At 55.6% G+C, this 10767-nt stretch overlaps 1 protein-coding gene across 4 annotated transcripts in view; it reads left to right on the forward strand.

Moving 5' to 3' along the window:
- The window catches only part of RYR1 (ryanodine receptor 1), a 119077-nt gene that overhangs the window by 52669 nt on the left and 55641 nt on the right, over window positions 1-10767 (forward strand). For all 4 annotated transcript variants that reach the window (XM_079117384.1, XM_079117386.1, XM_079117385.1 and 1 more), the window contains exons 54-67: window positions 183-323; window positions 641-715; window positions 813-888; window positions 1193-1316; window positions 1573-1688; window positions 3430-3497; window positions 3586-3707; window positions 4142-4191; window positions 4586-4646; window positions 4762-5000; window positions 7502-7583; window positions 8047-8177; window positions 9314-9646; window positions 10498-10738. In XM_079117384.1, the coding sequence (XP_078973510.1) occupies window positions 183-323; window positions 641-715; window positions 813-888; window positions 1193-1316; window positions 1573-1688; window positions 3430-3497; window positions 3586-3707; window positions 4142-4191; window positions 4586-4646; window positions 4762-5000; window positions 7502-7583; window positions 8047-8177; window positions 9314-9646; window positions 10498-10738 (1859 nt within the window). The remainder of the gene's footprint in view (window positions 1-182; window positions 324-640; window positions 716-812; window positions 889-1192; window positions 1317-1572; window positions 1689-3429; window positions 3498-3585; window positions 3708-4141; window positions 4192-4585; window positions 4647-4761; window positions 5001-7501; window positions 7584-8046; window positions 8178-9313; window positions 9647-10497; window positions 10739-10767) is intronic.

The raw sequence follows: 10767 nt of genomic DNA on the forward strand, positions 1-10767 counted from the left end.
GATGCTCTGTTACAGAACTGGTAAGACACCTAGGTTCCAAGGTAGACTGGGCAGCTTAGCACTTTATAGCCACCTGGTGGGCATTTCCCACTCTGGAGGCCCAGGAGCCTGGGCTGCGGGCTCCTTCCTCTATCTCCTTCCAGCCCCACTCCACCAACTCTGTCCCCTCCAATCCACTTTAGGACAAAGAGATTTATCGCTGGCCCATCAAGGAGTCCTTGAAGGCCATGATCGCCTGGGAATGGACCATAGAGAAGGCCAGGGAGGGTGAAGAGGAGAAGACAGAAAAGAAGAAAACACGGAAGATATCCCAAACTGCCCAGGTGGGGTCATGAAGGAGGCGGAGACGGTCGGAGTTAGGGGCTGGTGGAACCTGACAGGGGGTGGGATTGTGAGGAGAGAGGGACCTGGGGAGGGAGATGGAGTCAGGAGAAGGGGTGAGACCAGAGAAAGGGGATGGAAATCCAAGATGTCTGGGACTGAGGAGTCATGGGCCTGCAAAATCCCAGGCAGGGGAGAGGAAGGGGTGGTTTAGAGACAGGGTCTTAAGGAGGGGGTGCAGAGGGGTTGTTTGGGGCCCAGGAGGGGTTGACCTGGGCTTCCTGCTTGCTCAACAGCCCCCACCCCCCTGCCCTTTCAGACCTACGATCCCCGAGAAGGCTACAACCCCCAGCCCCCGGACCTCAGCGGAGTTACCCTGTCCCGAGAGCTGCAGGTGAGGCCTCTGAGCCTGCATTTGGGGGTCCTGGGGGTGCCTGCTGGGGAAGGGCACTCTCTGAGTCTGGTCCTTGATTGTCTGCATCCATTCCCAGGCCATGGCAGAACAACTGGCTGAAAATTACCACAACACGTGGGGGCGGAAGAAGAAGCAAGAGCTGGAGGCCAAGGGTTAGTGGCCCCCCTTCCCCACAGTTCCCCAGTCGTAGGCCCCAGAGTCAGTGCCTAGGTTAGAGTCCTCACTTCACCTTGCGACTGAACCGTTGCTTTCCCCCGCTGGGTGTCTCTCTGGCGAATGGAAATGGCAATAGCGGTTTCCAGCGGTTCCCAGCGCAGGGTGTGGCGGGCCAGCGGGGTTTCCGTTAGGATCTGCATCTTCATTACCAGAATTATGCACGACCTCAGCTGCAAGATCCACTTCAGTGAGTGGCCCGGGGCCTTCCCAGCCCCTAGTTTCTGGTCTTTGCCTCCCCAGGCGGTGGATCCCATCCCCTGCTGGTGCCCTACGACACTCTCACCGCCAAGGAGAAAGCACGGGATCGAGAGAAGGCCCAGGAGCTGCTGAAGTTTCTGCAGATGAACGGCTATGCAGTCACTAGGCAAGTGAGCTGGGAGCTCAGGGACTTGGATGTGGGTGGCCACCTGCAGGACTGGGGAGGGGAGAGGAGGGGCGTGGCCCCAGGGGAGGGGCTGTGGGGGCGGAGCCTTGGCATAGGAGCGGGGCCTGGAGATGGAGGAGGGCCCAGAGAGCAGCTGGAAACCTGGGATGAGGCCCAAGACTAGAGGAAGGACCTGCTGGAGCAGAAACTCAGCCAGGCCCTGCATCCGAGCTGACCTCTCTGCCTCTCCGCACAGAGGCCTTAAGGACATGGAGCTGGACACGTCTTCCATCGAGAAGCGGTTTGCCTTTGGCTTCCTGCAGCAGCTGCTGCGCTGGATGGACATTTCCCAGGAGTTCATTGCCCACCTGGGTAGGAAGAATTCCCGTCCAGTTTCCCGCCTCGCTAGCAAAGACGTGGCAAAGGAACCAGTCCCCGTATCTCTCTCTCTGACCCTTATCTAATTATCTACTATGCCAGACACTGTTCTGGATGTTGGGGACCAAGACAGAGTTCCAGCCCTGTGCTACTACGTTCCTGTGGTGGGGTCAGACAGTTCACACCATCACTATTTAGTATGTTAGTGTTTGGGAAGAAGGAATCCATAGAGCCAGGTAAAGGGGACTGGGAGAGTGCAGCCCATTGTAATTTTAAACAGAATATTCAAGGAAGACTTGGACAAGAGTGTGACATGGGCTGGATGTGGCTCAGTGGTAGAGTGCTTGCTTAGCATGTGCAAGGGCTCCATCCCCAGCAGTACTGGAAAAAAGTGACATTTGAGTCAAGACCTGAAGGAGATGCAGGGAGAGCCCTTTGGACATCTGGAGACATCTGTTCCTTCTAGACAAAGGAGCAGCAAGTTCAGTTCTGGAAGGTCCCTGGTATGGAATGCCCAGGTGGCCAAAGCAGAGTGATTGAGGGGACTGTGAGAGGACACAGTGTTAGGGAAGTGACAACACAGGTCACGTAGAGCTTTGCAGGCCATGATGAGAACTATGTCCTTTACCCGGATGGACATGGAGTCACAGGAGAGCTCTGAGCAGCAAAGGAACCTGGCTCAAGTGTGCAGGTCCTTTGGACTTGACAGGTGCAGAGGCAGGAACAGAGAAGGGTGGAAACCAGACAGATTCAGAATTCATTTTGAAGGCTGAGGCAGTTGGGCTGCTCCTTGGAGGTTTCTTGGACTTTACCAAGAGTCATAGCTGGAGCCCTTATAGTCTCTTTCAATTTTCCCCAGAGACCCCTAGCCCCAAGACCCCCACATGCTCAGCACTGAGAGCAGATCAGGATTCACTCCCACGAATCTCACCTCAAAGCCCATGAGCTGAGTCTCCCTGCTCCACTCTTTCTTGCCAGTTCCCTGCCCTCTCTGAACCTCAGTTTCCTCATCTGTGATTTGGGGATGCTGTTCACCCTAACTAGCCATGATTCTGTCCCTTTCTGGCTGGTTGACCTGGGGTGAATCGTTTCACCTGGACCAACTACACAGACCTCCAGGTTGGGAAGAGATTCTACAAGGATGACATTCCTCAAAGTGCCAGGGACAGATCAAATGTTTCATTATTGGAACAAGTATTATTATTTTAAGAGCTTAATTATTCCTATCACTATTTTTGTTTGAAATAATACTCATTTAAAAATCATCCTAGGGCTGGGAATATAGCTCAGTTGGTGGAGTGCTTGCCTTGCAAGCACAAGGCCCTTGGGTCAATCGCCAGCACCACACACACACACACAAAATTATCCTAATATGTTTATGTCAACTTCTGGTCTCATTTTTTCATTCAGTAATTCCAAATTTACTCAGTGGTAGATACTGAAATTCAGAAACAAGTAAGGCTTGTGATGGGTGAGGAGGGGGATGGTCTGTGGCCTTACCTGTCTTCCAGTTTGTTCTCCTCCCTATTTTCAGCTTCAGGAAGGGTTTGATCAAGGAATTAGGGAGAGCAGACAGGAGTAGGGGAGAGAGCCGACAGAAGCAACTTCATACCAAGAATTTATCTCCCCTCATTTCCTAGTTCTGTCCCCAGAGTTCCTCCCATCAGAACACACTGGATTCCCCAGACTTGACCCCTCCATGACCCCTCATGACCCCATTTGTCCCCTCCCACAGAGGCCGTGGTCAGCAGTGGACGAGTAGAAAAATCCCCACATGAACAGGAGATCAAATTCTTTGCCAAGGTAAGAGGTTCACTTGGAGAGGCAGAGGGGACCAGGGGCCTGGGGGCCCTCCCCGGCCCTCACACTCGTCTTCTTCCCCCACCTCCAGATCCTGCTCCCTTTGATCAATCAGTACTTCACCAACCACTGCCTCTATTTCTTGTCCACACCGGCCAAAGTGCTGGGCAGTGGTGGCCATGCCTCCAACAAGGAGAAGGAAATGATCACCAGGTGGGCTGCCTGTGACCTCTGACCCCTGACCTCACAGGGTCATAGTCCTTGACCCCATACTTCCTGCACCTGGCCTTTAGGGGCTCTGTGCTGGGTCCTGGGCGCTGGCCCCTCTTCCTTGCAGAGGTGATGGATGGGCTGGGATGACACACTGCCCCTCTTTGCCTGGGGCTGAAGGGTCTCCCAGGGTGTGGGACTGTCAGGGCAGACTGGTCACCCTGTTGGCAAGCAGACTCACCCCTGGGGCTCCCCACAGGCCCGTCTTCCCCTGGGCTTTTCAAGCTGCTCACCTTGGATCCCCTTCCGGAAGCCCTCCCCCTGCCGCTGTCTTCTGCCCGTCTCCGGGTCTCCTCTGTCCCGCCTCCTCTCTGTGCCACCACTGCCTTGGTTCATCCTCTGTCCCCCTGTTCTTCTGTCCCTTTCTTGCTCTTTAGCCTCTTCTGCAAACTCGCTGCTCTTGTGCGCCACCGGGTCTCTCTCTTTGGTAAGTAGCTCCTCTCCTGAGCTGCCCTGCCTGGTCCCTCTCTTCCCTGTCACCAGCTCTGGGGGGAAGAAAGATTTCCCAGGTTTGGTCTTAGCTTGAATATCGTTTCTCGTGTCCTTCTCCTGCACCTGGACCCGGGCTGGGTGGTCCTAGGGACAGGGCGGTGACTGAGGCAGTCCTTAAGGAGTTCCCAGGACAGTGGGGGAGAGAGACCCGCTCCCAGAAAGTAACAACAGAGAGGTCATTCCTGGGATGGAGGAAGGACAGCGGTGGTCAGCGCTGGGATGGGGGCCAAGGCTGGTGGGGTTGGGTGGGGTAGAGAGAAGGGTCGGGTGGTGTGGAGGGAGCTGCTGTTGCTGGCCTTTCCCTCCCCTCAGCCATCTTCTCCTCCCAGGGACGGATGCCCCAGCTGTGGTCAACTGCCTTCACATCCTGGCACGCTCCCTGGATGCCAGGTGGGGTGACGGGGGCGGCACCCACTCTCATCATGCCCTGCCCCCACCCCCGTAATTCGAACTCTCCGAAATGGAGACTTTCTTTCTAGAACCGGGGTTTCCGCTTCCCTCCTAGGACGGTGATGAAGTCAGGCCCCGAGATCGTGAAGGCCAGCCTCCGCTCCTTCTTCGAGAGTGCCTCGGAGGACATCGAGAAGATGGTGGAGAATCTGCGGCTGGGCAAGGTGTCCCAGGCGCGCACGCAGGTGAAGGGCGTGGGCCAGAACCTCACCTACACCACGGTGGCCCTGCTGCCCGTCCTCACCACCCTCTTCCAGCACATCGCCCAGCACCAGTTCGGAGACGATGTCATCCGTAAGAGCCCCTGACTCTCTGGGCAGGGGCGGGGGCGTCCGCGGGCCTGGAGTGGGTGGACTGCTTGCTGTGGGCAGGGCTCACAGCCAGAGAAGCGCAGGTCACTGGGATGTGAGTTAGCTGCTCTGGCCAAAGACCCGGCATCGCTGGAGCCTGACAAAGCTGGAAATTTCTTCCTCATCTAACAGCTGACTTGTAAGTGGGTCATAAGGTCCGAAGTCCAGCTTCCTTCCATCTGGGCTCAGCTGTCCATGAAGTGCTGCCATTCCAAGGCCGCCGGGCAGCACGTTCTCCTCACGGGCAGTGGGAGAGGAGAGGAAGGAGAGAGGGAGCTCGGGTTCTTCACCTGCTCCTCTGTCTGCGTGGTGCGGGAGGGAGTGCCGGGGAGGCACCCGGGGCAGGGGCTTCTGGGCTACGCCCCTCCTCACTTCAGTTCTTTGAAAGGAACAACCTAGAAGTGGCCATATCACTTCTGCTTGTATCAGATTAGTCAGAACTTGGCACATAGCCACCTGTCGCGGTAAAGCAGACTGGGAAGTAGCCTTTGTTCTAGGAGGTCGGGTGTTGAGCTAAATATGGGGGGGGGTCCCTAACTAGAAAGAGAAGGTGGTGGGAGTCGGTGAGCAGCAACTGCGTGCTCATCCTGCCGGGGGACATACGTGGCCATGACCCAGCCTGGAGCGGGTTGTATAGGACCCAGAATGCGGAACATGCAGTGTGGTGTCAGAGGGACACAAGACACAGGACGCCAGATGGGTTGACAGGACACTGTGTGGACAGGCATTCAAAAGAGCCTTCTAAGATGTGGCTGGGACCAGGGTGGCAGCAGGGGAAGGGCTGCAGGAGAGACATGCAGGAGGTGGAGAAGACAGGCTAGGGAAGGGAGGTGTCCAGAATAAGGCCTGGGACTCAGGGGACAGCAGGTCCTCTGTAAAGCTAGAGAGTGGGAGAAGTGGAAAGTTCGGGGGAGATGTTGAAGTTGGTTTGCAACACAGGAGTCATGAAGGGGACACTAAGGGAGGGCTGTCCAGCATGGACAGTAGGGCCAGTGGGCTGTGGGGACTGAGGGATAGTGAGGCCCTGGGCTCACTGTTTATTTGAAATTAGAGTCCATTGCTAAACCAGGTATGGTGGCACATGCCTATAATCCCAGCTACTGGGGAGGCTGAGGTGGGAGGATCACAAGTTTGAGGCCAGCCTCAGCAACCTAGGAAGACCCGAGACCCTGTCTCAAATTTTCTAAATATTTTTTAAAAGGGGCTGGGGATGTAGCTCAGTAGTTAAGTAGCCCTGGGCTTGATTCACACACACACACACACACACACACACACACACACACACACACACCCCTATTAAAAAGTGGGAAAAAAAGTAGCCCTTGGATGGGGTTCTTCCCCAGGTCCAGCTTTTTATTTTGAAACTTTAAAAAAAATACAAAAAAGTCAAAAGAAGAGAATTGTTGAGTTTCCCCCTTGGAAGGTTCTGGACGGAAGCTGAACCTCATGCCTGAATACTCAGGCTGCATGTCCTGGAACCAGAACCTTTCCCATGTAACTCCACCGCCGCCATCACCTGACCTCATCATACTGAAAGACCTCTGGCACCCACAAAATGTCTTTGACTTATTTTGTTTGTTTGAGACAGGGCCTTGCTCTGTCTTGGAGACCCAAGCTAGTCTCCATTTCCTGGGTCCAAGTATTCCTCCTGCCTCCACCTCCCAAGTATCTGTGAGCTACCACATCTGGCTTGTCTTTTACTAAAACAGAAAGAAAAAAGGAATCCTCTTAAGTTTGGTTATGTCTCTGTAGCTTTTTCTTTTTTTTCTTTTTTTTTTTTTTTTGGTACCAGGGATTGAGCCAAGGGGTGCTTAACCACTGAGCCACATCCCCAGCCCTTTTTTATATTTTATTTTGAGACAGACTCCCTAAGCTTCTCAGGGCTTCGCTAAGTTGCTGAGGTTGGCTTTGAACTCACAATCTTCCTGCCTCAGCCACCCGATTTGCTGGGATTACAGGCGTGCGCCACCATGCCCAACCTCTGTAGCTTTGTTTTAAATCTAGGACAGTCCCCCTCCCTCTTTTGGCCTCCTGACATTTGTGAAGTCAGTGAGGGCCTTTAGTTGGCCCTCTGGGAGGTATGCGACAACCTGAAATTGTAGCCAGGATTCTCGTGTATTTGCATTTTTCTGAGGAGGTGCTTTCATCAGATATCCAGGGAAACCCGTTAGCCTTTCTTGAGTGCCTACTACGGCTCCTGTTCTAATTGCTCTTCAGGAGTTAATTCACTTCTCTCACAGCCACCCATGGGGAAGGGGTTGTAATGATCCCCACCTTACAGATAGGGCATGTGCTAAGTGGTCCTCACTTGTGTCACGAGAGCAGCTGGCACTATGGCCCCTGCTATTACCCACCGCTTGATCTATTTGGAGAGAAAAGAGGTGGATAAGGGAAGGACTGGCATGGCAGGCGCACCCAGACCCTCGTCCTCCCTCTCTCTCTCAGTGGATGACGTCCAGGTCTCTTGCTACCGCACACTGTGCAGTATCTACTCTCTGGGAACCACCAGGAACCCCTACGTGGAAAAGTAAGGAAAGGGGGACACAGTTTGGGGCTGGGGTGGGCATTTGGAGGGTAAGGGTGGGAGCAGGGGAAGGAAATGGGGAATAAAAAAAAAAAAAAAAAAAAAGGAAGAAATGTTCAAAACCTTCAATAACCATTCAGTTCCCCGGGGCCAGCTGCAGTTCCCCAAAGCGGCCACTTGAGGGCGCTCAGGAGCAGGCCAGCCATGGAGGTGGCTGGGTGGGGCCCTGATGGGGAACACGCTTGCCTGGCAGGGGCCGTGGGAAAACTGGAGCAGCGCACAGGAGCCCCAGATGCTGAGGGCCATTGGGGAGGACCCTTTCAAGCAGAGCAGAAGTCCTTCCAAGGGACACCGCTGCTTCAGTGTGTGCTGGTGGCTTGTGGGAGGGGTGCTTCTGTGCAGGATGGCGCTGGGACCCAGGACCCCCAGGAGGCACGTGGCAACTAAACACAGCCCTCTCTTCCAGGCTGCGGCCAGCCCTCGGGGAGTGCCTGGCCCGCCTGGCAGCCGCCATGCCCGTGGCGTTCCTGGAGCCTCAGCTGAACGAGTACAACGCCTGCTCCGTCTACACCACCAAGTCTCCCCGGGAGCGGGCCAGTGAGTTCAGTGGGGTTGGCACAGTGTTGTGTGAACCCAGCACGGGGTCAGGGAAAGCCCCCTTTGGAAGAGATGCCTCCCAAATCAGGGCTGTGAGGGGCTAAGAGTTGCTCAGGGTGGGGGTGCCCCATCATGGGGACTCTCAGAGCTTGAGGGACCCTGGCTTGTGCTGCAGGGCTGTTCCAAGGTTGTTATGGGGGAAAAGTAGGTCAAAGATGGGATTTGCAGAAGCGGTAAAAGACGAGGGCATTGGGACTTTCCAGTGTCCCTGAACCTGGGGTGAGGGGTACTCGGGTGTGGGGGCATTAGGGAAGGCCTGGGCTTATTCATTCATTCAACAGATATTTATGGAGCGACTACTATGCATGCGGCACTGTCCTAGGCACCTGAGAGTCAGTGGTGACAGACAGAAATCTCTTGAGGTCTTGGTCCAGATGCTGGACTGAAGTATGGTCTCTGGGAACAGGAATTCCAGACAGGAGCATGTCCCTTTAGTCACTGCCAAACTCCCCAAATGGCACCTCACCCGTGGCAGGCAGCACATGAGCTGTGGGCCGTGTGCTGCAGGGCGCAGATCCGGGGGTGGGACTTAGGGGATGAGATTGGAGGGATTCGCTGGGCGAGACGGCGCATGCCCGTAACCCCAGCTAGTGGGGAGGCTGAGGCAGGGGGACCATGAGTTTGAGACCAATCTAGACAACTTAGTAAGACTCTGTCTCAAAATTTTAAAAGGGGCTGGGAATGCAGCTCAGTGGTAGAGCACTTGCCCAGAAGACACAGTCCTGGGTTGGATCCCCAGCATCCTCCTCGCCCCCCCAAAATAAACCTTTAAAAATTTGGGATAAGCAGAGCTGGAAAGGGATTTCTTTTGGAATTCGCTACACAGCAGGGGTGTGGTGTGGGAGATAGTAGGAGTGAAGCTTTCTAGAATTTGGGTGCAATTTTAGGCAATTGACAGGCTTGGGAATGTAGTTGGCAGGCCCACTGGGTGTCACGGTCAGGAGCGTGGGATCCAATGAACGGGGATCGGGAGACGAGTGTGGCTGGTGGCAGTTCAGTGGTGTGCTTTGGGGAGGTCAGGACACTGAGCTCTGGGGCGGTGTGCTGGCATGCCCTGACCTCTCTCTGTACCCCAGTCCTGGGACTCCCCAACAGCGTGGAGGAGATGTGTCCTGACATCCCCGTGCTGGAACGGCTAATGGCAGAAATCGGAGGGCTGGCTGAATCGGGGGCTCGCTACACAGAGATGCCACATGTCATCGAAATCACACTGCCCATGCTATGCAGCTACCTGCCTCGCTGGTGGGAGCGTGGACCTGAGGCGCCACCTCCCGCGCTGCCTGCCGGGGCCCCCCCACCGTGCACAGCTGTCACCTCTGACCACCTCAACTCCCTGTTGGGGAACATCCTAAGAATCATCGTCAACAACCTGGGCATTGATGAGGCCTCCTGGATGAAGAGGCTTGCTGGTGGGTGGGGGGCACCAGCTGCTGCGGTCCCTGGACCAGATCGTCCAAGGGGGAGATCTGGACATCTGTGGTCTCGGGGGAGTTGGGGGGGGGGGATCAGAGTGTAGATTTCCCTGAGTCAAAGGCCGGGGGTCAGAATCAGGGTCACAGGGTCTTGGGTGAATGACTGAGTCCCTGGATCCCTCCACGTTGAATTCTGCATTTCCAGAGCTTTGGAGGAGGATAGGTCAGAGGTTAGGAGCTAAGTCAGAAGCCTGAGTTCCTTATACAAAGGATCAGAGGACTTGATCAGGCACTGGGGTCCCTGATATGAATAGTTAGGGTTTAGGTCACAGGTTAAGAAATGGGTCTTTGAATTGTTGGGATTCCTGGGTCAGAAGAAGTTCCCTATAGAAGTTCTGTGTCGGGAATTGGGCCTTAGATTGGAGTCAAGCTGGGGATCAGGGTCAGAGATCAGGGTCTCCATAAGAAACCAGGGGTCACAATCAGAAATGACACAGTAAGAGCCTGGTGTGGGCCAGGTCAGAGGTTAGTCATGCTGGTTAGGGATAAGACATCAGGTTAGGATTCAGTTTGGGAGCTCAGGGGTCAGCCTGGGGTCGCAGGATAAGGACTGGGTCATAGGCTCAGTTCAGGGATCATGGGTAGGATTAGCACTCTGGGCTATGACAGAGAGCAGGGGCGAGGGTCAGGAATGGGATCAGAAAATGCTGGGGTACAGGACAGGCTTAGGTTGGGGGGCCAGTGATCGTCACTGGGACAGAGGCCCAGATCGGCCTCGGAGTGGAGGTGAGGGGCAGCGTCGGAGGCCAGAGGTCAGGTCGAGTGACCCCCGCCCCTGCGCCCCGCAGTGTTCGCCCAGCCCATCGTGAGCCGCGCCCGGCCCGAGCTCCTGCGCTCCCACTTCATCCCCACCATCGGGCGTCTGCGCAAGCGGGCCGGGAAGGTGGTGGCGGAGGAGGAGCAACTGCGCCTGGAGGCCAAGGCCGAAGCCGAGGAGAGCGAGCTCCTGGTGCGCGACGAGTTCTCCGTGCTCTGCCGCGACCTGTACGCCCTCTACCCGCTGCTCATCCGCTACGTGGACAACAACAGGTCAGCGGGTCACCAGCCTGCCCGGACTC

The sequence above is a fragment of the Sciurus vulgaris genome, assembly GCF_902686455.1.
Source record: "Sciurus vulgaris genome assembly, chromosome: 17".
NCBI classification, from domain to species: Eukaryota; Metazoa; Chordata; class Mammalia; order Rodentia; family Sciuridae; genus Sciurus; species Sciurus vulgaris.